This window comes from Citrus sinensis, chromosome 2 (genome assembly GCF_022201045.2).
Source record: "Citrus sinensis cultivar Valencia sweet orange chromosome 2, DVS_A1.0, whole genome shotgun sequence".
Lineage (NCBI taxonomy): Eukaryota > Viridiplantae > Streptophyta > Magnoliopsida > Sapindales > Rutaceae > Citrus > Citrus sinensis.
The window spans coordinates 11,371,892-11,399,348 of NC_068557.1; the positions used below are offsets into that span (position 1 = coordinate 11,371,892).

The window sequence follows — 27,457 nt, forward strand, 5'->3', positions numbered from 1 at the left end:
AAACACAGTCAAAGTATCATGAACCATACCATGATCTGCAAGCATTTGTTTCATATGCAAACCCAAAAAGTAAGTCAATTCTCTCACAATGCTTATCTCAAATTCCCTTTTCATTTGACTCACGAATTCATGCACATGATAAAAAGAAGTAGAACCAAACACTACATCATCAACATAGATTTGAACAACTAAAATCCTTGAATTAAGTTGCTTAATAAATAGTTTCTATCTACTCCCCCTCGCTTATAGATATTTTCAAGCAAAAATTTGGTCAACCTTTCATACCAAGCTCGAGGAGCCTGTTTTAAAGCATACAAAGCCTTTTTCAATTTAAAAACATGGTTTGGGAAATGGAGATCTTCAAAACCTTTAGGTTGTTCAACATAGGCTTCTTCATTTAAGATGTCATTCAAAAAGGCACTCTTAACATCTATTTGAAATAATTTAAAGTCTATTAAACAAGCAACTGCGAAAAGCAAACGAATAGATTCGAGTCTAACAACAGATGCAAAGGTTTTATCAAAGTCAACCCATGCATACCTAGAGACATCATCTACACACACAAATGCGTACCTTTTTCCAGCCAAACTTTCAATTTGCATTGTTGCTTTATCTTGAATGGCTTTATGTGACAACCTTTGTTGTTTTCCAGATTGACATAAACCACATATTCCAGGTTGTTTCCTTTTAAGCATTGGAACTCCTTTTATAGCACCTGTTTTCACAATTTTAGTCAGTAATCTGAAGTTCAAGTGACCCAACTTTTGATGCCATAATTCTGTGTCATCAAGAGTGGTCTTATGACAAATAATTGAGCTAGTTGATTTATAACAATGATCAGATGATCGATATCCCTCAAAAATGCAATTTCCATCAACATCAAGAATGCGACATTTATTCCTGTCAAAGTTGACAAACAAGTTTTGATCACAAATTTGACTAATGCTGAGTAAATTTGCTTTGAGATCCTCCACATGCAGAACATTGTCAAGTTTTGGAAACTCTTCCACATCTAAAGTTCCATTTCCGAGCACTCGACTCTTCACACCATCAGCAAAAGTTACATTTTCTCGATCAAGTTTTTGATAATTGGTCAAGGCGCTTCTATCACATCTCATGTGTCTAGAACAAGCACTATCAAAGTATCAAAATTCAGTAGTGCAATTTCTCAACGAAATAAAGGAAACATAAGCTTTATAATCAGTCTTCCTCATCCAAGTAGTTCTAGGTTTATTTTCCCTTGTCTCAACCTTAGGTCTAGGTGTCATCCTAGGTTTTCCATGAGAATAATTAAAGAACATAGCCTTTTTCATATATTTAATGAGCTTGAAACAATTAGGTCTTATATGTCCTTTTACATGACAAAAATGACAAGTGGGAATAAACTTATTGTTCTTACCTTGATGAACTGGTGAAGAATGTGCAACAACTTTACCTTTTTGAAGATATGGAAGTTTAAGTATTGGTGGAGAAGCTGTTTGTGAACAAGCTTTAACAAACACACCTTGAGAATTCGAGTCTTTACCATGTTGATATCCAATACCATGATGATCTGAACTAGATTTGCCAAGTTACAAGATATGGTCTAACTTCTGAGTTCCAGAATTCATCATCTTAAGTGACTTTTGGTATTCTCTAATTCTGTCGTCACTGCAAGCAATTGGTTATCTTTTTCAGTAAGTAAAGACTTATAATGAATTACCTCGCTCTCAAGTTTCGCCTTATCATCTAAAAGATTGCATACTTGAGTCATCAATGTTGCATTCTCATTGTAGACTTCTTCCCATTTAGTGAACATCATCTTATAGCTTTCATGAAAAGTTTTCTTGTCATTTATATCAATGTCACTAACGTCACTATCTGAATCATTATTCTTGTTAACATGTTGCATAATCGTGTCAAGACGGGAATCAGTGTCTTCTATGCAAGGAGTTAAGTGCGAGAATTCAGATGTGGATGCATCTCTGATGTTTGATTCTTGTTTACTCCTATTATTATGCACAACAAGTCCTCCAACAAGGTCTTCTTCATCAATGCTATCATTTGAATCATCATTACCCCAAGTGGATTGCATTGCTTTCTTTCTCATGAGAGTGTTAGCACATTGTGCTTGTATGTGCCCTATGCCTCCACATTCTCTGCATTGAATACTCTCAAGCTTGTTAAGATCAAACAATTTAGAATTAGAGTAAAAAGAACCTTCTTGAGTCATTGGAGCCATTGATGTAAAGGTCTTCGTCGGTTTGTTAAAGTTCTTCTTTTTCAACATCTTCTTGAAATTCTTTGCAATAAGTGCAAAAGAATTATCAACGTACACATATGGATCATCATTCTCACTTGGTTTGGCGATGGGAACCTGTGTTTTAGCCTGTAAAACAATACATTTTGCTTCCTCGAAATTCAAATTCAAGTAGTTAGTCTCATAGACCATCAATTTTCCTATAAGTGAACTCCTAGTCATAGCAAATATATCAACATATTCTTCAATGGCCAAAATTTTAGGTTTTCCAAGAGCAAAAAAATCATTAACCATAGCAAGGATTCTAGAATTAAATTCAGATATGGTTTCATGTTTATGCATTTTCAGATTTTCAAAATCAGATGTAAGTTTCTGAAGTTTAGAACGTTTTATCGTATTGTCACCTTCAAAAGTATTTTGGAGTATATCCCAAGCATTTTTGGATGTCTTGCATGTAGAAATTAGTTGGTGCTGAAACACATCAACTCCATTCACAATGGCATTAAGCCCTTTTGAATTATATCCAGATGCATCAAGTTCATTATTAGTCCATTCTATGACTGGCTTGAGAGATTCTACACCATCTTCATCAATTTCTTCACCAAACTCTTTCATCAATAGCTGTCAGATAAATTTCCATCATTTGCTTCCAATAAGCATAATTTGTCCCATCCAGTACCGGTGGACGAGCCAAAACGCTTCCCTCTCTTTGCAAACTCATACCTACAAAATAAATCTAGGTTCCAAGAATCTCACTAAATAAATAGTTAGTGTCCCGCTCTGATACCAATTGTTAGGAATTTAGATCTATCAGAAATAGATATAGGTAATTAAAAACCAAAAAATTAACAACTTAATTTTTTCCGGAAGTACTGTTTACGATTACTGTTCACAATAATTGTTCACCGCGACTGTTCACTATTACTATTTATGAATACTATTCATCAGCATAAAAAATATTAATTTTCAAAAACATAATAAAATGTAGAAAATAAATGACACGGAGATTTTTACGTGGTTCGGATTAACCAACCCTACATCCACGAGACCACGACCAGATGAAAAGTAATTCACTAAGTTGAGATGTTACAACCTATGGATTTACCAAACTTAAGACTCTCACTTACAGTTTATCACCATACAGTTTACTTAACCTTAAACTGAATATGCTTCTCTTGAATAATCGCTATCCCTCTTGATCCACAATCCTTAAGGCACTTCAAAAAGTGATCAATAGCAATTCTTCAATGTCTAGTGATTCCAGATCCACATAGACTTTCCGCAGAGATAAAACAGAAGATAAGAAAACAAATCAATATAAAATGATGTGCCAAATCCGGATTCTCTGGGGAGGAGGTCGAATTTTTCTTCTCTGCTATATGCTCTGTGTTGTGCCCTCTTTAATTGTGAAATACCTCTCTTTATATAGGCACTAGAGTTTCACACCAAAATAGCAAGTCTTAAAAGACTTGAATTCTTTCCAAATAAGAGTTTCTTTCCTCTTATAATTCTCATGAATCTAAGTAGGAATAAATCTAATATTCTTTCCTTACTTGTCTCGCAAGAAATATCTAGAGCATTTAATGAACTTCTTGTTTGAACCAACTTCTTGCTCTAAATAGGTCTCATGCGCCAAATATAAAATTCCACCATTAATTGACTTGCTAAATTAGACATCTAATTAAATTAGGAAATAAATATTCCTAATAAATTAGAATCTCACTAAATTAGGGAATTAATAAATTAATCCCTATTACAAGATATGCAATAAATAAATTTCCAATTTAACTAGACTTGCCATAAAATGCCAACTCTATAAATATTGGACTTAACACATTGAATTCAAATTCAAATTGAGTTTAAATAAAATGAAGAACTACTTTACCTATCACGAAGCAATGAGTACTCTAATTTCTCAACAATGCAAATTGATAGTTTATGTTATTCTTACCCCTTTTTGACAAAAGGTGCCAATACACGAAACCAAGATAAAAACTATTGATTTTTTAAAAGAAAAGTGTTATCTTCAAATTTCTTCAAACAACGGTCTATGATATTAAAAAAAGTTTGACATGTGTGAAATGTTCTTGCAATAAACAAATATAAACAAAGGTAACACAAAAACCGTGTAAGCCATTATGACAAGTCACAAATTTTATTGGAGTGGAGTGAGCAATTAGTTCGGTTTCATCTTTAGAATCATATTAATTTCCTTGAACAATGCCTTCAATAGAAGTAGGACATGTAGAACAAAAAAAAGATGTAGATTTAGGCTTCTTTAGAGTAGAACCATTGACTTCAGTGATATTTTCACTAGATGAGAAAGAAGAATGATCAGCACCACATTCCGATTTAAATTGTCTATTGAGCAAGTTATCATGACCAGCATCAAGACATGTGTAATACTTTCTATTATAATTACAAGGTAAAATATATTGAAAGAGTGAGTGATTACCATTATGATTGTTTGGAGTCTTTGGAGAATCCTTATTTAAATCAGCTTCACTTGGGTCATCTTCAATGGAAATGGTCTTGCCATCATGGGAAGCAAAAATATCGTTACTTGAATTTAAGAAATTGGCATAAGTACCCCATTTTTGTGTGTTGATTGGTTTTGGTATAGCTTCAATTATGGGCCACAGATTGTGATCCTTCTTTTCTTCATGAGCAACATGCAACACATTAATTGAATAAAATCCATGCACAATGGAATCAACAGTAGCATCCACTTCTTTGCTTTGTCAATATACAGCCTTGATCTCTTTTTCATTGAACTTGACCTTGTGGAAACTATGATGCAAAACTTAAAAAAAAAACCTAGAAAAAAAGTTATGGAGATCTAGGATATTATTTGTGTGAGAAAAAATGAGAAAAATGAATTAAACAATTATCTAGATGCATCCAAAGCTTTGGTAAAGATATCTGCAAGTTGATTTTCAACTTTAATGTACTTTAGAGATGTTATCTTTCTATCAACTAAGTCATGAATGAAATGATGTCTATCATCTTTTATTAACCTTAAATTAGTGCTCATAGGTGCTCTCATTTGTTTAGCCTATTTTAGTTCAAGTTTTTTAACTAAACGTTTGGCATACTTGGAGAAATGAAGATGCCATTTTCAAGTTGTTTCAAGCCTAAGAAATAAGTTAACTAACCAATCATGCTCATTTCAAATTCATTCTTCGTTTGATCAACAAATTCTTAAACATACATTAGAGAAAAAGAGCGAGAAACAATGTCATCCACGTAAATTTTGGCAATCATTATTCATGGATTAAATGTTTTTAATAAATAAAGTCTCGTCTACTCCCCCTCTCTTGTAGCCTTCTTCAATCAAGAATTTGGTTAATCTTTCATACCATACCTACGAGCTTGTTTTAATCCATCTAAAGCATTTTTCAATTTGAAAACATAATTACAATATTATGGATCTTCAAATCCTTTGCGTTTTTGACATTATAAGCTTCTTCATTCAAAATTCCATTCAAAAATGCATTTTTAACATCCATTTGAAATAGTTTAAAGCCGATTGAACAAGCTATCATAAGTAATAACTAAATAGTCTCCAGTCTAACAACAGGAGCAAAAGTTTAATAAAACTCAACACCTTTGATTTACGTATAACTTTATGCTACTAATTTGGCCTTATTTCTTACTATATTACCAAATTCATCTGATTTATTCTTGAAAATCCATTCGGTACCAATGACATTAGTGTGATTTGGCCTATGAGCTAGTGTCCAAACATCATTATAATCAAATTGTTCAAGCTCTTCTTACATAGCTTTGACCCAAAATTCATCCATTGAAGCTTTCTTAGCATTTTTAGGTTTAATTAAAGAGGTGAAGCAATTAAATCGAACAAGATTTGCATATTTCATTCTAGTTACTGTAGAGCTTTCTACACTCTAAATAATAAGATCTAAATGGGTGATTCTTCATAAATCTTGAAGATGGTCCCTTATTGGTTTGATAATGTAGATCAATTTTGGTTTGACGTTTCACATTTTCTTCCTCATTATTTTCATGAGATGACTAGGATGATCATTATTTCTCAAATTTTTTATGTCGCTTTGAGATTCTTCTTTAACAAGTACTCAGCCATTTGTTGCACTTTCACTTGAGTTTGACCTTTCTCTATTCTCCATGAATTCAATGATTTTCTCTTCAATGATAAATTCTACAAAATCTTTAAAGTCATCAATAATAACATAGGCAGATTCCGTAACTGTTTGAGTTATGATATTATACATATAAAAAAGCTTTACGATTATTAAAATCACCAACAAAAAAACCCTCATCGCTTTTAAACCAAACTTACGCAAGTATTCATGATCTTTTAAGATATAACATGTACTATCAATGATGCGAAATTAACTTAAATTAGGCTTCTTACTTTTCCACAGTTCGTAAAAAGTCTTCTTAGTGTTAAAGTATTAGATTCATCTTCCTGAAGTCATTTAGTTAACTTCTTAGAATTTAACATCACACGTGCCATCTCCTATAAAGTTCTATTTTTTTCCCAACAATTCCTTTTCGTTCAAGAGTAATAAAAGTTGAAATTCATGTGTTATGCCATGCTTCTCAAAAAGTTGAATAGAATTAGCATTTTCAATTGTTTTTCCATGATCATTCTAATTTTTCCAAAATTAAATCCTTTTCATTTTCCAATTTAACACATAATATTTTTTAAATAGGATAATTATCCACCGATCACCTGTTGTTTCTAGTTTTTTTCAAAAATACACAATTTTTTTTTGTAGCGCTCAACCTGAAGTTAACATTTTTTTCACTGGTTCACTCCGATTATAACACTTTTAGAACTTTGCTAACATCATAAGGGTAAAATTGTCATTTCACAATGACATTGTTTGAAGACAGAAGTGGACAAGTGCAAAACAATATAACTTCAAGTGAAGTTTAGCAAAAAAAAAAACTAAGAATTGTGTATTTTTCAAAAAAATGTGAAAAAAGGTAGCCGGTGGATAGTTGTCATTTTACATTTGGAGGTAAAAACGTCATTTACACAATATTCCAATAGTTCTCTTAACAGTTTGAAGACGGAAGTGGACAGGTGCAAAATAATATAATTTTGAGTGGAGTTCAGTAAAAAAAGTTAAAAATTGTGTATTTTTGAAAAAGTGTGAAAAAATAGGTGGTCGGTGGATAATTGTCCTTTTAAAGATATCAAAAGTATCAGATTTTTGTCTAATAAAATCAACTGATGTATATCTTAAAAAATCATTTATAGATCTAATTAGTCAATTAGATTCATAAGAAGTAAATCAAGTACCTTAGATATGTGATTTGTTGGACAACTTTGTGAGATGTTCTTTGTTGTTTGCCGAATGGACAAGAATAAAAAACGCTAGGTTGTTCATAAGTTAGTCAATAACTTTTAATTCAAACGACCAAGATTTTAGTGTAATATTTAAGTCTCATCAATATAATCTTTATGCTAAGCTATCGATTGAATCAATTTATAACAATGATTAGATTATCTAGTTCCCTCAAGTATACTGTTACTCTTGTTATTAAAATACTTGAAGTTTATTGCTATCAAAATTTAAAATTTTACTAATACTCAAAAGTTTAGCTTTCAAATATTCAATATGCAAAACATTTTCAAGTATAAAAAAGCCATCAACATTTAAAATCCCTTTTCCAACCTTTTTACTTTTAATACGATCAGTAAATGTTACATATTCTCGACCACATTCTTTATAATTTATTAGTGCACTGCGATCACCAATCATGTGTCTAGAACAATCACTATCAAAATATTAGTAATACAACCTCGCAAAGCTATAAATGACACATATGCTTTTAATTTAAATTTCCTAATCTAGGTTAGTCGAGTAATATTTAGTTTTAGGAGTATATTTAGATTTACCCTAAGAAGAAACATTAGATGACATAACTTTCTTTATATAATTCATGAACTTAAAGCATATAGGTACACTATATCCTTTAATATGACACAAGTAAAAAGTAGGAATAAACCTTTCTTACTTACCACGTAAACTTGATGCAGAATGTACCACAGATTTACCTTTCAACTTCTTAGGGAGTTTTGTTGTCGGTTATGGTAATATTGTCTTCAGTGGTAAGTTTTTGACCAAGACAATGTTTGAACATGACGCAATTCCATTTTGATATATAAAACATGTTAATCTGAACAAGCTTTTCCCATGGTCAAAATTTGATCAAATAATTTTGTTCTAAAATTCATTATTCTCAAAGATTTATGAGTACTTTCCAGCTCGATTGAAACTTTTCTCAATTTTTCTTATTTTCCAAGAACAATGTTTTGGAGATTAATTGAATCACTTTTTAACTCAACTTTTCAATTAAAATATCTAATAACTGAGCTTTTGTTTCTTGATCTTTTACCTATTCTTACCCATTTAAAATACATGGAATGATATGCTTTATTAATTGATCTAATAACAGCATTATCATTATAACTACTTTTGAATTTTTGAAATTGATTCTTCATCACTTGACTTCACACTTGAAGTTTTAATAGAATTATGAGGAAGAATTCATATATCAAAGGGAGAGAAACATCAAGTGATTTTGATCTTTCATCATCAGAATTTGAATTCTCAACTTCTTATCATGAACAACAAGCCCACCAACAATATTTTCATCACCAACAATATTTTCATCATTAGTGCTTTTATTGAAAATATCATCACTCCAAGCTTTTACATTTGCTCTTTTTTTTTTAAGGATGTAATTAGGGCATTCCATCACATGCCTTATATTAAATACTAGATCCTTCTTACTTTTAAAAAAATTAAAATTAGGAGAAAGCTCACTCTTTAGTGTAAGTTGTAATTTAGATAAATATTTCTTTTTTTGTTGTTTTTTCAGCAGCATCTTCTCAAACTTCTTAGTCAATAATCCATGCACTAAATCTTTCACATCATCATCAGCATTATCCATTAAATGTTTCACATCATCACCAGTATTATCCTCAACATCATCATTCTCTGAGTTCTATATCTCAGCTTGAAAAGCAATATTTTTTTCTTCTTTCTTCTTCAAGTAACTCGACTCATAAGTTTGAAGTTTACTAATCCCTTGATTTCCAGTCATTCTGCTAATATCATAGTATTCTTCAATAGCTATAACTAATCCCTTGTTGTTGTTTTTTCTTCCTTCCATCACTTATATTAGCAATCTTAAGAAATTTAGTATCAGAAATATCAATTTCTTTATATTAATGCATCTTAATATTTTCAAACTCAGTTGAAACGTTTTGAAATTTAGAATGTTCTATCAAATTATCTCCTTCATGAATGTCTGGAAGAGTGTCCCAGAATTAATGTAGAGATTAATCCATGTCAATTGATGTCTTTTTCATTGACAATAGCATTGAGCATCTCAGAATTAAAGTCAGATGTTGAATTTCAGCATTAGAGTACTCATTGACAGGCTCACGTTTCCATCTCGATCAGATTTGGTGGGTTAAGAATAGCCTTCTCCAACACATTATTTGCTTATAATAAGAATCATTATGCCATCAAGTAATGGTGGACGAGTAACAGATCCCCTTCTCTCCAAAACCTAAAAAAATATACCAAGATCACAAAATTTCACCAAACAAACTACTAGTGACATCACTTGTTAAGAATTTAGATCTACTTTAACAAGTATAAGAAAATTAGAAAAATTAATTATGCTAAGTAATTAATTCTAAAATCAATGTTTAGAATTTAATGTTCATATAATACTGTATACAATTCATTGTTTATAAGATACTGCATATGAGCCACTATTTATAGTTACTGTTCATATGATACAACATATAAGTCACCTTTTACAAGTGTTGTTCATCATTACTATTTATAGCACAGCTTACATTAGTGTTCATTCACCTTAAATCTATCAAATATGTTAGAAATAATAAATTGCAGATAGAAAAGTTGCAGAAAATAAAGCATGCAGAGGATTTTTACATTGTTCATATCACAACCATATATCCACAGAGCCATGGCTAAGGATTAAGCAATTCATTAAGTTTTAAAAAATTACAGCCTATTGAATTCTTCACAATTTTAGACTCCTTATTCTTGCTGTCATTTTGTTGAATCTAACTTAATTGACCTTGCTTAGCAGGCACTACTCATTTTCAATTGTATATTCTGCTTCCTTTAAATTCCCTCAATACAACAATTGATCCCTTCATCTCGAAGAGACCAAAATAAACTTTAAAGAATATCAAATGAAAAACTTGATATGAAGAAGACTTGATGTGAAAAAGACTCGAAGATTAAAACTCCATGAGCATATGAAATGTCCTATGTAGATAAATATAGTTTCTTCTTATTATTTATGCTGGTTGCTTCTTTGACATAAAATACAATGTTTTCTTCAATCTTCAATAAATGAAATAGTTCCCTTAATATAAGTGTAGTATTTTACCCAGACCCTAGTAGAGGAGTATTAGGATATACTTTCTTAAGAGTCTAATATCTTGTAAATATTTGATAGCCTTATCAATGCAGCAATCATTTTTATTTAGAACTCTTTATGCAACTGCCAATTTGCATCTCTATGCATAAAAAATAATTTTCAATATTCTATATAATCTAATCTAATAAATATCCAAGCCTAGACAAATCCTTAATACAAGGAATAAATAAATTACAATATTATTGGCATAATGATGCCAATACTACAAACCATAATAGTTATCATTGAAGTATTTCCTACATAATATGGTTTCTGTTGAGTGCTAAAAAATACATATTTATAAACAATAAAATATTTATTTTGCACTCTAAGTATCATTAACATTTCTACTTTTACGTATTTAAGTTTTTAAAACTTTGATTGTGTGTGTTTCGTTATATTTTGAGTGTTTTATATATTTCAGGGGTATTTTGGTTATCTCATGATTAACGATAAGTCGAACAATAAAACATATAGCATTTTTTAGCTCAGAACAGCTAAAAGTCTCCAGAAGAACGTAAAGGGTAAAATTGTATACATAAACAATGCCGGCATTGACCTATGACGTGGCGTCTTATTCGACCAAAAATGCTGACCATGGCGTTGACCAAATGATGTGCCGTTGATTAATGATCTATAGCATATTATTGGACCAAAGAGTTGACTTTTACATTGATTGATGACATGGCAGCATATTAGTGGACTGAAAAATGTTTGTACGATATATGCACATACACGGAATCACAGCCCGATGATATGTTCTATTCAATCAAAACTTGCCATGTGGCGCAATCCTGAGCGTCAAACTATTCTCATTTGATTGGCATGATTTACTCAGTGTATCTATAAATATAAGGGCTACTCTCCCTAATTTGACACCCCTGAATTCATTTTTTAGTTCCATTTTCTATAATTCCTTTTCTATCCTATATCTTATAAGTATTTTAATAAAATTTTCATTTTACCCTTAATTAAAAAATGAGTAGCGAATTTAGTTTCAAGTTTGAGTTCAAGGTGAAGTCTCAACATAATCGATGTGCTTAATTTGGTAAGTTTACTTTATCTTTCTCTGATTTATTTAGGTTGTTTTGACTCACTGTTGGCAGGTAGTAATAATCTTGTCAAGATTTTACATTAGTGTACCAGCTCCTTAGTGCAAGATTTTTACTGGTTGGCATGATGAGCACTTCACACTATATTAATTAGAGAAAAACTCCCCTCTAGTATTTATGGTTCGTCTTGACTTGGCATTGACAGAAAAATCATCTAAATTATTTAGTGGACAGTATTACCATATTGATGACAATATGATTATTACCATCTGGCACAACATGTTCTTGATACCACATTTAACACAAGATTATTCCTCTTGGCACAATGAGCACTTGATATCATATTTATTAGAGTTAGACTTATGAGGAGTGGAAATACTCTTTCATAAATTAATTGAAACTAAAAACGAATATTAAGCCCATAGTGAAATGTTGAGTGTGAATCCAGAGACTCAGGCACTTCATTAACATTGCTTGATCTTTAATTTCTTCTTGCTATCATTTTAATTTAAATCTTGCTCAAAAATCATATTCAACCAATTCCCAAATGAACATTGAAAATTAACTCTACACACAATGAAATCTACTTTCTCGTGGGATCGACACTTATCTCTATTAATCTATACTATAATAGATTCGTGTGCTTGCAAGCATAATAAAATTTGCATGCCATGTTTTTTTCGTCGTTGCTAGGGAAGTAAGACATATTAAATTGTAGAGTTAATTTTCATTATAAATATTGTGTAAATAATTTTTTTGTACATTTTTTGTTATTTTTTATTTACCTCTTCCTCTTTCCTTAAATTTTGCTTTGCCCACACATATTTTCAGAACTTTCATTTTCATCCCATACTTTTCTATACTTTTAAAAATTACAATTTGACCCTAAAAGTTTGGAAAGTCATCAAATAGGTCCCTAGCCGAAATTTCCCACGACAAGAGGATTTGCACCTACAACTTGAACTTATTTAAACTCAATTTGGACTTGATTTGGACCGAACAAACGTGAATATTGATTTTGAAAATTACACCAAAGAACCAGTAATTTGGATTAATCACTTAATTGGCTAGTAATTTTTAAAAGTTGAAAACAAATTGAGAGTCCACATCTTGAGGTAAGTATTTCTTTTCTTTATCTCTTCTTTAAATTTCTGTAATTTAATTTTCATTTTATTTTTTTAATTTTTCATTTATTTTGTTAATTTATATGGATGGTTTAACCACCTAAATTGTTATTTTAATTTTAGCTTATATATTTTTATTTCACTTTTTTTCTTCTATTTGTATATTTATAGTATTCAAGTGTGTTTTCATAGTAAGTTTGTAACAGCGTGATAAGGTTAGTTTCAAAACTTCTCATTACACTTTATTTTTAGTTTTCTTTTTAATTTGTACGTGTTCTTTGCATTCACGGTCGAAGGTCACAGTCACATGATCTAGAACCAATTCACAAGCGAACGAACTTTGAAAATTAACCCTACACACAATTAAATCTACTTCCTTGTGGGATCGACAATTGTCTCCATTAATCTATACTGCAATAGTTTCGTGTGCTTTCGAGTACAATAAAATTTGTACAACGGTTTCTTACCAAAAGCTCATGTTTCTTATTTGCTTTTTATTTTTGATTGTTTATTAAGTTTGAAGTTGAATCGCAATCTTTATTTGTTTTATTCCTTTTTTGCACAATTAATAGGTTTAAATTCTAAAGGATTTTATTAACATGTTCATCTTATTTTTTAAATGATGATCATAAACAATATAATTTAGAATTGTGTGATTAATTTATTAATTTGTTAACTATATTGTTATTGCTATGTAATTTTTCTTTTGTGATGGTGTATATTAAGTACCAGAAAATATAGTCACTCGCGCTGGCCACGTGTCCATTGAAAATTAATTCAAATAATGAATATATCATGTTGGTACCAAATTAAAGACCGATATAGACGTAGCCTACATTAATTTTGACTTTGGGATCAATGTCATATATGAGTAATAATTGACCTAGATCTGAGGTTAATATTCACCATATAACTCATATGATAAATCCTAAGAGAATGAATAATAAACAACACAGAAACATTTGTAAGTGGCAACACATGATTACTAATGAAACCATGTGCTGAGGATTCAAATACAGACAAAAATGGTGGTCAAATATAATGGCCTAAATCAAATTAAGAGACTGAATGCTAAGGATTCTGATCCAAAAAATATTTTCTCGCCATTCATTCTTTTTTTTCTTTACAAATAAAAGTCAAAAGATCATAAAAGGATCTTTGGGCCAACTTCCCCAAAAATAGAGCTAAGAGTACTACTAGAAAAGTTGGTTTTACTGACACCATTTTAGTGTCAGTAATTACTTTTCCTGACACTTGTTAATTGTGTCAGTAATGCTCAAGCCATCACACACTGTCACTAATTTTTGTGTTAGCAACTCGTGTCACTTTAGTATCAGCAAAATAGTGACATGATGGGGTTAGTATTTGATGATACTATTTCGATATCAGTAATTCGCGTCACTATGATATCACTAAGATAATAACACAGTGGTGTTAGTATTTAATAATACTATTTACATGTCAGTGATTTATGTGACTCCAGTATCAGGAACCAACTGACTAAATAACATAAAAAATTATTAATGTCATTTTAAATACTTAGTTTCAGTATTTAGTGATACCATGTTGCTTATGGTTTATATTTTTGTTTTCATTATATTTTTCTTTTTGTTTTACAATAAAAAGACAAATCAAATACATTAAATATACCAAATCTTGCAATACAATTCACATAATAAACATCCCAAATATATCACTTAAATTAACACGGTTCAACTACATTACTGTTGGAAAAAAAAATAAGTAGCAAATTAAGTTTAGACAAGTAGTAGACAACAAAGTACTAAATTAAGTTTCAAAAACATTAACCAACAAGAATAAAAAGGTAACAATGTCATTGATTATCCACATACGCCTTAACTTTTTATCCACCTACAACACTACTAACAGATATCAATGATTCGTTCCTAATGAGTTTTTATTTTCCATACACAATATGCTATGGTATGTTAACATTGTTATCTTAAAATATGTGAAATTGGAACTCCCATGACAAAAATAAATTCTTAATAAAAATAAAATATTTTTACTAGGGTGATCTATACTTGTTCAAATATTGTTCTGATCAAATTTTTGGGGTAAGTAGTTCATTATATTTTCCTATTTTGAAACATGTGGTGGCTACCTTTCTTCAAAGAAGATAGCTGCAAAAATATTGCAGTCCAGATTTTATTAGCCTACATTATTTAAAGATTCACATGCATTTTATAAAATGTGTGAGAATTGTCAAAAGTTAAGGTTCCATCTCAAAGTGAAATATGATCCATTTAATCCCTACCCTTGTAATTGAAATATTTGATGGTTGGGAATAAATTTTATGGGCCTCTTCCCATCATTATTTGGATTTGTATATATACTTATTATTGTTGACTATCTTTCGAAATGGATTAAAGTGATTCCTTGTTGGCACAATGATCATAAAATTGTGATCCACCTTTTAAAGAAAACTTTTGAGAAAATTTGGAATCTCTCGAGCCATTATCAGTGATAAAGGTAAGCATTTTCGAAACAAGTCATTTGAATCTTGAATGAAGAAATATGGAATTATATATAAAGTTCCTACTTCTTATCATCCTCAAATAAGCGGTCAAGTTGAAATAACAAATTCAAAGATAAAATAGATTTTGTAAAAGACGGTTAACCCAAATAGGAAGAATTAGTCTCTTCAATTTACTGATGCACTTTGGCTTTACTATACTACATTTAAGACATCTTTAGAAATGTTACATTCTCAATTGATTTATGGTCAACCTTGTCATTTACCAGTTGAACTTGAGCATAAATCAATTTGGGCTATTAAAACTTTTAATTCAAATCTTGATAATGCTAGTAATGTGCAAGAATTACAATTGAATGAACTTGAGGAGCTAAGAAATGATGCATATGCGAATTCCACAATTATTAGGCAAGAACCAAAGCTTTTTATGATAAAGAAATTTATCGATAAACATTTGAGATTAACCAAAAGTTGTTGCCTTATAATTCTCACCTTCATTTGTTTCTAGGGAAGTTAAAGTGAAAGCAGAATTATCCATTTATTGTGAAAGATGTATGTCTACATGAGGCCGTAGAAATTGAGAATCCAAAGAATGGTAATGAATTCAATGTAAATGGACAAAGATTGAAATCACTCTTGGAAAATTCAATGTCTCGAAAACCTTTCTTCTCTCTGATCCTGATTACTGTGGAAATTAAATTTCATCTTGTTACTTGTTTTTATTTTTGCTTTTGTTTTGTGTTTTTATGTTTTTCAGGTTACTTAATTCTTCCACTTGGTTAAATGGCGGATGACAGTACTACGTGACTTATAATCGAATTCTTATTTCTCCTATAATAACTGAAATCCTAAAATCAAGCATGAAAGATATAAAATATAAATTGCCTAAGTATTTTCCTTCTCTCCTTCAAAATGCTCTCAAAAAATTTACAAAGCACATGTTGAACGATTGCGTCTATTAATGATCCATGGGATTCTAACTGACATTCATTGGTTAATTAAAGCACAATTTTGATTAGCTAGTGTGTTCTCTAATCACTTTGTTTCTTACATGTCTAGTTTTAAGAAAAGCACATTTGCTAAAAAAGAAGAGATAAACGACTTGGCTCTAAATGTCATAAATGTGTAAGACTTTCTTGCAAAGCATATTGTAAAACTTTAGGAATGGTTTTTGACAATCATGAAGATAAAATTAAATACACTAAGGATGACCTGAGTGAAAAATCATTAGATGATATCTTGTGATCTTAAAAGACGCATCCAAGTGGATACTTGCAATGCAAGATTCACAATTTATGGACACAGTTCCTAAATGAAAGTACAAAATTTAGTCTTGAGAATCTGATGGTAAAAGACATTATTTGCCAATTAATAAGAAATTTGGATGGGAAGCTATCCCCAACCCATAAAGGGAGTTCAAGCCAATACTAGACATAAAGCTTAAGAAAGATGTGAGTCACGATCAAAACTATTAGTACATATCCTTTTCATTTTTCTATTATTATTTTACTCTAACTTTGTAAACTTCTTGATCTGGCATTTCCTATAGCATTTGACTAATTATTATTTCTACTTTTTATTACACTTTGTTTGACAAATTGTCAGTCTCTACATTTATTATCTTTTATGCATTGCCTTTCTTGGATTTATAAATACTTATGTACATGTATATGGATATGCATATGTATATGTATATCTTTCTTTGCGCAATCCAAATCCTTAAAAGAAAGAGAAGCTTAATCGGAACAATTTTAGTTAAAATGATTAAACAATTTGTGTATTTTGTGGATAAACTTCTGGACATACTCCAAACGTTGTTGAAGCTATCAAAGACCTTGGAAGGGTATTGTCTAAGCAAAAAATAAATTTAATATACAGAAGTAGTGATCTTGGATTAATGGAGGTTATCTTGCAAGCTACAAATGCAAGTTTTAGGTATAATAAGCTTTTGCTAAAGCAAATTCCAAAAGCTTTTGCTAAAGTGAACATCATGGACACAATTTAACATCCACTAAAAACATATTGGACTATTAAATGTAAATCATTACTATGGTCTTTTGATGATGCTCCTTAATGATACTATCGAGCATAGTTTCATTTTTTCTTCATCACATAGAATCTTTGTCCGTGTCAAAATCGTTTCTGAATTTATTGATCGACTGCAAGAATATCAGCCTAAAACAAACCTCCTCACTTACAAACTAGATTGGTCAAATGCTGATAGTGGCAAGAAATGCAAAATGATGGATTTGAACCGCCATCTGTAACTATTTTTTATTTTTTTATATGCTAGTTGTATTTGTTTACAAGTGTTTATTTTCCTTTCATGTTTATCAGGTGCAGTCTTCTAAATTTTACCTCCTTTTGCTTTAGATATTAAGGACAATGTCTCAATCTAGTTGGGGGGAAGGAATCGTTGACATACCATGTTTTTGTTTTTTTAACAAAAAAATAAAAAGTTTCTAGCTTTTGTTTCCTTCTTAAAAGAAATTTAAAAAGATTGTATTTGTCTTACCACTTTTTAACAAAGAAACTAATTGGTTTTGTAAATGGCATAATAAGGAGTTCATTCGCTTTACTATTGAGACGCACCATTTTTAATAAAAGCTATTTGTGTCCTTTTCTCATCAAATTAATTTAATTTGTGAGCTCTTCTTTCTAATAACTTTTACTCATCCATTTTGTTTCATTTGATTATCTTACAGATGTTACTAAACCATTCTAGCGCACACACACACACCATGACAAATACTTGTGGATTGTTAGTTGAAATAGCTAATATTTAGTTCTCTTAGTTTGTTGAAGGTGACGTCTAAGATAATGAAAAATGAGTGTTTTATCCTTTAAAAAAAAATAAATAAATAATACAATATTCTCAACTTTGCTAAATCTGAAACTCAAGTGAATAAGATTGTAGGAGTGTTTCAATACCCATTGCTCTAAGGCCAGCTAGTTTTGGAGTCATTGGCCCAAAGCTCGCTACACAGGTTAAAGATATATTGCTTGCTTAATTGTAAATTAATCAGAAGCCCGAGTAACTAAATCCACAAGGGTGTTTCAACATCTAATTTCTTAAGGCCATTTGGTTTAAAAGTCACTGGCCCAAAGCCCACTATATAGGTTGATGATATATTATTTGAATATTTGTAAATAATTTGTTGTTTAATGATTGAACCTTAATAAACTTTTAGAGTAAAAATATTATGCTTTTTTTTTATGAAACCCCACATGTTTTGTGTTTATTTACAATTACGCACAAAGGAATGATTATTGATATCCAGTTAATGAGTTATTTCTTTCATCTTAGAAAAAAAAAAGTAAGGAAGCTCACTTACTTAAATATTTGAAGGATAGAAGAACAATTATTAGCTTATACATTAATTTTAATTAATGTAGTTACGGATGTTATTGTTAGGACTAACAATAAGTTAGTCAAGGATGTGATAACACTAGAAAGTATACATTTAATAAAAGTTAAAATTATCATTTTTCACTTACAGTGTTAATAACACCAAACAATTTCATTGCATTAATAGATCCCTAACCTATTTTATGAATTATTAATTATTAATTATGATTTTCTATATTTAGTAGGTAATTCCTTCAAATCATGATGCTTGGACTGGAAAAATAGACGTGAAATTGGGATTCTATAAATTAAGATGACCGTTCGAGATTTTCTAACCTTTTGATTTGGTATTATTGTTGAATGGTTGAGATTGTGCCATGTGTCCAAGTTCATGTTAGCACACCAAATTGTGTAGGTAAAGTACCTTGACAAATGAGCAAAAGAAGGGTCCTGCTTTGACTTAAATCATAGTCATTTATTATATTGAATCCAATGATTTATAATGGTTGCAAAATTTAGACCCTTGAATTATACTACTAAATCCCATCTATAGGTTGTGATCATAAGTTTGCCAAAATATCATGTAAACACCCACATTTGATCACTCAAAATTTGCCAATAAAAAGGAAAGAGCTCTCACAATTGAGGATGTGCTAGTTTTGGGGGGGGGGGGGGGAAGAAGAAAAGGAGAGAGAATTTATGGTGAATTTTAGGGGTGAGCATTTAGGGTGTAAATCTAGAGTGAATTTTAGGGAAACATTTTTTTGTTTTGTTTTCAATTTCCTTGTATTGTATTTCACAAAGTTTGTTAAATAAAATTAGTTTTTTTTCTTTTAAACATGAGTGGCTAAATTTTCAAAGTTAAAGTGAAAGGTGAAACTCAAGGATTTAAATCATAAAATTAATTATTCTCTCAAGTGAGTTTTAAGTTTATTTTATTTGTTATGTGTATAATTTGTATTTTTTCTTTTATTGGTTATTTTTATATCATGTTGAGTTATAGATCTAGATCACCTTAGATCTTTATGGAATTCTGACATAATGCCGAAACTCTAATATAATTGTAACATATTAGATACTTGATCTCATATTTTTCCAAAAAAATGGTCAATTAAGAGTTAAATAGCATAATAATTAATTGGCTAAAACATTAATATGAATGGCCATCTTGATATAGAAACTGCATTCATACTCGTTGTACTTATACTATTCATATGTAAAAAAAAAATTAATATTGTATATAGACGAATGGCCATCTCGATATAGAAACTGCATTCATACTCTTTGCAACACTGTGATTCATGGAATCTTGATGTTCTCCAAAAGGAGTTCCCATTGTAATCTGTATCTATTTTGAATCAGTGGATTAATTGGTGATGATTATAATGCTTAGTGCAATTGGATGGCAGCTCAAATGCCATCCATTTTGATAAAACAGTCAATTAGACACCATCAGTCATACCAGAGGAAAAAGAATCAAATGAAAGGGAAGAAGCTTTGTTCCATAGTTATTGTCAATTGATCTTACTGAATTGACAATAAACAATGTGGAAAATACCTTGTAACAATCAAATTCTGGCTTTGAAGCCTGGGCAGATATCTGTTCAAGGAAAAAGATTTGTTAGGGCTTTGGCAGGGCAAGCTCTTCACCATACAAACAAATTGTGCATATCTCGTAGCAAACATGATATATCTTCTTGTTAACACGGAAATCTATAAGAAAGTATTACATCTATGATGATACTAAATATAACTTTTTCCTTCCCTTCCAAAAAATAGATGAGCAGCATGAGGTTGTTCCATTATTCTTTTTGTAATAAGAACAGAATTTGGATTAATAGTATGGGATTTACAAAAAGCAAAGGAATTTCTACTTGGCGTTAGAGCTTAATCTGGAAGAAGTCACCAAAATTTGTTCTAATCACAAAAGGTTATCAATTAGGTCCATAACTGTCAAAACAAGGCTGTGTTGTGATCTGAAACCTGCTTAGGTAGCTTCTTTTTTAAAGTATGATACAATGAAGTTGATACATTAATGGAATTAGATAATGAGGGAACCAAGCACGGTTTGCAGGTTCTCAGTAAAACACCTGGCCTAATTGACCAATGAATTCTACTTCAGAGATATTATAAAACAGTCAAGAACTGGGGAACTGAGACAGCATATTATAAGGGCATAACCACTTTATCCAAGTAGGGCCAACTATCAAGACACTACGTTTCTGCCATAAGAATAGTGTGTGTAACTAAAGATACAGTGGAAGAAGCTATAGAATGTACTACATTTATACCGCTTGGCAAGAAGTTAATATGCCAATTCCACAAAAGCATAAAAGAGAAATAATGCTTGTTAAGCTCGAATAGAATTACCTCCTGTATTGATAAAGGTGCTGTTGCAACATTATCTTCTTTAGGAAGCACTAAGGCCTTCTCAGCAGAATTAGCTTCCACATTAACATTGGTTACCAAACTTTTGGTTCGAGGCTTTGCATCTAAATATGATAGAAAACTTTATTCTTAAAAAGCATCAAAACATGAAACATGCTCACCATTCATAGAATTGCGCATACATCAGATGACTGTCTAAAGAGTATTATTGAGATTACTAATTTATGAAATCCACAAATCATGACACAATGAGAAGTGCCACTAAAACATGCATTTCTTGTTTTTGTGTATTATAAGAATCTGAAAATTACTACTTCCAGGTTCCCTAAATTCTATCAAAGAGAATGATTAATGCACAAAACCTACAAATAAGTAGTAAATTCTAGATTAACCTTTGCAAAAAGTTAAGAATAAGACAAATCGGCCACAAAAGCCTCCATGCCAAACAGAAGCCACTATAGAAAATTGTTATATTTAAAAATAAAGAAATTAAATTTCTTCAAACAAAATTTTTCTGTCTTCTTTTTGGGCAACTAGAAAGCAATGAAGGAGTTCTAACAAACTGTGGCACATAAACCAAAAGATTTATGCAGCCCATAACTTGTAAACCACATATAAGAAGAAATCGTAAAATCACATAACTATTTCTTAATTAAAAAAGCCTTGTAAGGCATTGATGCAAATCAATTTCTCACAAAAAAAGAATTGATCATATAGTCATTTCAAACTAGCAAGAATTATAAAAATGTAATTAGAAATTTACAGAAACTGTGCCTTGTTCAAACATTTTCCTGCTTATTGAGTTCCCCCCCCCCCCCCCCCTCTTTCTCCCCTCTTCTTTTCTCCTTATTTTAGTAAGTAAACTTGAGCTCAAGTCAAACAGAAAAAACATGGGGAACTGTCGATGACTAACCTTCGAGTGCAGCCTGCACTGTCAATCCCGTACACTACACTTCAAAAGTTTTAGACAATTAATATGACTTGATTGGATAAAAAATGATTCATCAATTCAATAATGACTGTCAAGAGTGTCAGTAGCTGACACCCATTAATGGGCAATAATAACAACTAAGCAAAGAAATTTAGAGATGCTATCAAGTCATAACAACTAAGCAAGAATTTGAGATGCTGTCAACTTATGGACTGATTAGCCAAAAACCTCAAAGGTTATTTTTTTTTTTTTTAACCACTGTGGCAGTTTACTCCATGGGTAATTTTTAAGGACTTTCCTGAGGTTTGGTGTATTGACAGTCTGATAAAAAATATTTATGTAATTACAAGGACCTCCCCCGATGTTAGTATACAGTAGACTGCTATTGGACTGACGAAAAGTCAAATATGCTCTTGGCTCCAAAAATGCTATGACAGCTACAACATGTGTAATGATAATAACTACAATTTGGCGCTAAACGATGACCAAGGAAGTTAAAACAACCGAGGAAAACAAATCATTGACATAACATAATATTATTAAAAAAAATAAAATATAAATTAAGAAAATCAACAAAGCTGCTTATGTATTGAATATTTACAGCAGCAATGGCTATAAATCCAGCCATCATCAAGCTAGAAAATAACCATTACAGCCACTACTTCTTCAACTTTCTTCCCACAATTTCTGCCTTCATCATTCAACACATCTCAAAAGCCCAATAATTAGTAAACAAAACAATAAAGAAACCATAATTCAGTCTTCAATGCATTCAAAATACACAACAGAATTAAATACACACACTCCTGCTCATGAAATATAAGAAAAAACAAGAAATTGAACTGATATGACTAAGATACTCCCTTCCCATAGCTGTTAGAATATTATCAAATATTGTTTTTACTTTCTAAATACAATAGAAAGATAATGTGCGATTTATGAATCCTGATGCTTGCTTTACTTTCTGGCAATGGCAGCTTCAAATTCAATGGCATTCATTCATTATGAATGTAATTGTAAAGCCAGGAATTTATAATATTCAGACTTTGGAATTAGAATAATATTCCTTAGCCATTTAAACTGAATCCAAAAAGAGAAGAAAAAAGGTCTTCCTTTGATATTTCAAGTTTCAAGCCACGAGCCATATGAAGAAGGCAGACCAGATGTAAGAACTAATGCTACTGCCATAGCAAAAGTCTGGACCAATTGGGTAATGGTACCTGCCATGCCAATTTCATGACAAACAAAAATCAAGTTATCATCCCCAGACCAAAACATCAGTGATCCCACCTTTTGAGTCTAAAATAATAAGTAAATAAATCAAAGATTTCAATTCATTTAAGTTTGAAATCAACTAAAACAGCCAAAAAAAAAAAACAATTTCTTTTTCATTCAACATAACTCATCTAGCAGCTTCTTCAACAAATAGAGACACATTTTTTCATTCTTAATCATCACAAAAACTTTTTAAAAAAAAGCAATGAATCTAACATGCAAGGTTTTTTGCAAAACTAACCTTTTTTGGGCTCCAATTCCAGTTGTCTCAGATGCTAGCTGCAGGCGAAATTCGCTCAATGGCACCCTTTTGCTACCACCGCAGCTTGTCATGCTCATGCTCAGCTTAAAATTACTTGAAGGCAGAAGAGATTCTATAGTTACAAAAGCTTCTTCAGAGCTTTTCAGGCTTCAAAATGGCTGTGCATTTCATTTAATGAGAGAGAAAATGGATTTTTCTTTCATCTCAGATAAACTTAAAAATAATATGCAGTGTGGATAATAAATTGATTATCAGTACCCAAATCTGAGTCATCATTGCAACTTTGTGTTCTCTTTTGAATTTCCTTTGATTTTTATATATGAAATCACTAATTTACCCTCATATACTAACAATATACGAAAAGATGTACTAATGTCAGGGGAGGTCCCTGTAATTATGTGAATACATTCTATCAGACTGTCAATACACCAAACCTTAAGGGAGTCCCTAAAAATTACCCTTTGTTCAACTCCTTGTCCTATTTCAAATTCAGCGAAGTTATAAAGGAAATTATAATTATTAGTTCCACATGCTCTAACAAAAGGCAATAATCATGAACAATACCTCTGAATGTCAGATTATGATCAAGGGAAATCTGATTTGAAAACTGGCCAGAAACAGTATTAGCTTGTTCATCTTCATTGTTCTCATTGTCACTTCCAGCCACATTATTTTGCTTATTTTCATCACTCCTATTTTCAGTTTCAGCAGCAAGTTCTGCCTCCTCAAGTTCATTATCTTCATCTCCATCTTTTGCATTGTCACTTTTAGCCACATTATTTTGCTTACTTTCAGCACTTCCATTTTCAATTTCCCAAGCAAGTTCTTCTTTCTCAAGTTCATCCAACCTGGACATAATACGGGCATATTCTTCATCTGCATCTTCATCTTTCAGGTTGTCAGTTTCAGAAAGCTGAGAAGAATCTTGTTTCAACAGACCTACAAAACAACATTGATATATCATTTTGAGTGCAAGTGCAGAAAATATTCTAATACACAACTAATATCATTATGAATTACAAGTATGACATCTACAGAACAAAATTTAGAAAAGAAGAGATCCTAGAGCCTGCTCTTGGTGATGATAGGCTAATTTTAGATCATCCGCTTTTGAGATGCCATTGTGGAGCTAGAAGGATAGAAAAGGGCATTCTTATTTCCAAGGATATTTATTCTCACCTTTTACAATTTTTCAAACAAGAAAAGGACCAGAAGGACACAAGAACCTACCTGATTCAGATGCCCTTTCAGAAAAATTTTCCTCCCCATATTCTTCCCTTATCTCTACAAGACCCTCCTGTTATACATATCAGTTCACAATTATCAATGTAGGGAGAAACACAAGTGATGAATCTTGTACAGCAGCATTCAATAGCTAATATTACATTTAATAACAGTGACTACCATAGAAACTTCTAGGCAGACCTGAAAACAAAACTGTGAAACTTACTGCTGCTTCAGAAGCTGTAGTATCAAAAAATGAAGCCTCAGCTTGAATATCCTTCATCATGGCTTTCAGAGAATCAACCTGGGAATCCAAGACCTTCCCCCTCCTCTTCAAAATCTCAACAGTTTGATTGGATGTTCTCTCTGCATAATACCCTTCTCCCAAAAGAACCTAAAAACAATAGTCACCAAAAATGAAATCAGATGCTTAATAAACTGCAAAACCTTGTACTGAAATTTTACCAGACAAGGCATTTTATTTCTTCTAATATTTTTCTTTATCTAACTATGGCTGGGAAATGGCAGTGGTTCTACGAAATTAACTTTCTAAATATTTTTTAAAAAAAAATCTTTTTGTGCTTAAAGCACTTCCCCAGTGCCTGATCATCCTAAGAGAGGCTATAATTCACTATACAATGGACAAAAAGCACTTCCAAAGTTTACATAATGACTCCCAAATGCTCCTTAGATTAACTAGAATATAAAACAAATTAAACTTATAAGAATTACCATAAACTCATTGGTATGTATCAAACACCCAGGAAAAAATGCTGCTTTTCCAAAAGGAACCTGTCAATTAAAAATTAATAAAAAAAAAAAAGAAAGGTTATTACTTTCTATTTTGAAAAGGTAGAGCAGAAAACGTGCAAGTTAGTAGTGATTGGTGTGAAAGTGACTTGCCATGATATCGTGGTGAAGTTCTTCGGGAAGTTTCTGGATGAGGTTAATGAGGTTTGTGTTATCGCTGATGAATTCCTTAACTCGCTCAAGCTCCTGCTGCTTCTCCGACAGCGCGTCCTGCACGCGCTTAGCTGCTTTCTGCACGTCGTCGACTGGAAACATGGACGAGATCGAAGTCACTGTTCCTTTCGCTGTTGGCTCTTCCATTACTGATTGATTGATTTGATTGATTCTCTGAAGTGGGTTTTGATCTGTTAAGTTTACCGAACAGGCCCTAAAACTCCCAAGAAAATTGGCAAAATGCAACAAATTTTGCATCAACTACCAATCGTGCATCCTTTTAAACTAACAAACAAAATTTCATTAGCAACATTGCAACAATACCAATACACCATCACCATGACAGAAATCAAATCAAATAAATACTATGAACATTGAATAGAAGAAAAAAATTAAAACATGTGCTATAAAATTTATTAAATTAAATAACTAAAGTATTAATCACAACTTAATTAATTTGAATAATTTAATTCAGGCCAAAAATTAATGAAAAATAAAAAACAAGTCTCAACTCACTGTCTCCGACAGCCATTGAGATCGCAACAGTTGAAAGAGGCTGCGATGGCAAATAGTTAAGACCAGAGGGTGATATGGTGACGAAGATGGAGTGTCAGAGCGAGCGCGAGAGAAAGGGGGGTTGGTGATGTTGGCTTAATGCTGCATGCGTGTGAGAGTGAGTTGAGAGAGAAAGGAGCTGTTAGTGGCTTGGTGCTGCCGTGCTCGGCTGCTACTGTGCAGGCTCTATGCCAGCATCGTGCATGTCACTAAGCGAGAAGGGTTGTTGAGGAGTGAGGCCTGAGACAGGGGCTACTTGTGTGCGTGCTTAGGGAGTTGGGCTGCTTTTGGCACACATGATTATATTGTGCTAATTATAAGAATTGGATTGAATTAGATTTAATTGAATTAAACTGAATTATATAGTATTGTCTTATGTTTGGTATAATATTAGATTAGATCATATTATATTATATTTGAATGAAATTAAATAGCATTTAGGTTGACATTTTAATATAAATATAGACTATTTATGAATATTTAATAATAAAATAATTACTAAAATTATTTTAATGACAATTAATTAAAAATTAAATAAATAAAAAAATAGTTATTAGGTAATTATAGTAATGATAAACAAATATAAATTCGATTAGGTTAAATTAAATTAAATAAAAAAATTTAACTTAATTTTTTATTACATATTTCAATAAATTTTATTTTATCAAAAAGTTACAAATAATATAAAAGCAACCAATTGTTGGTATTGTTAATTTTCATTACTAATTTTAATATAGTGATTATTGAATTAAATATTATATTAGACATTCAAGTAATAGTTAACTAAATTGTTTTAAAAGTTAATCTCTAGTAAACTCATGTTTAAATTGGGATTGATAACCCCATGATCTTAGGACTAAATTCAAATTTAGTCCCATAATCCAATCCAAAGTGAAGTTTGCCAAACATAAGATAATCACAAATCACAAAATTAATCCAATTCTATATTTAATCCTATCTTCCAAACATAACCTTAGGAATATAGTAATTAGGCAAATGCTAAGTTACATGCATGTACCTTACAACCCTCTCACATGAATAGTAAATGAACACTATTTATGTGAGAGGGTTGTAAGGTACATGCATATAACTTAGAGGGATCCAATTATGACTTTTTTAAAGTTGAATGAACCGA

The 27,457-nt window shown here is 31.2% G+C and overlaps 1 protein-coding gene across 12 annotated transcripts; it reads right to left on the reverse strand.

Moving 5' to 3' along the window:
* Nucleotides 1-19,874: 19,874 nt before the first annotated feature.
* On the reverse strand, nt 19,875-26,602 carry LOC102625230 (uncharacterized). Of its 12 annotated transcripts, none has more exons than XR_008052371.1 (10): nt 26,284-26,601; nt 25,708-26,052; nt 25,537-25,596; nt 25,031-25,198; nt 24,811-24,877; nt 24,145-24,519; nt 22,026-22,059; nt 21,095-21,216; nt 20,283-20,324; nt 19,875-20,066 (listed from the first exon to the last, which is right to left on the reverse strand). XR_008052371.1 is itself a non-coding variant. In XM_025095195.2 (9 exons), exons 2-8 carry the CDS (start codon nt 26,023-26,025, stop codon nt 22,047-22,049), a joined length of 1,134 nt encoding a protein of 377 aa, XP_024950963.1. In that variant the 5' UTR covers nt 26,026-26,052; nt 26,284-26,602; the 3' UTR covers nt 19,875-21,216; nt 22,026-22,046. The 12 variants fall into 12 exon arrangements, 7 of the variants coding, with proteins under 7 accessions (XP_024950963.1, XP_052290997.1, XP_052290998.1 ...); XR_008052370.1 differs by having other exon boundaries at nt 19,875-20,072; XR_001507314.3 differs by having other exon boundaries at nt 19,875-20,324.
* Nucleotides 26,603-27,457: the final 855 nt, after the last annotated feature.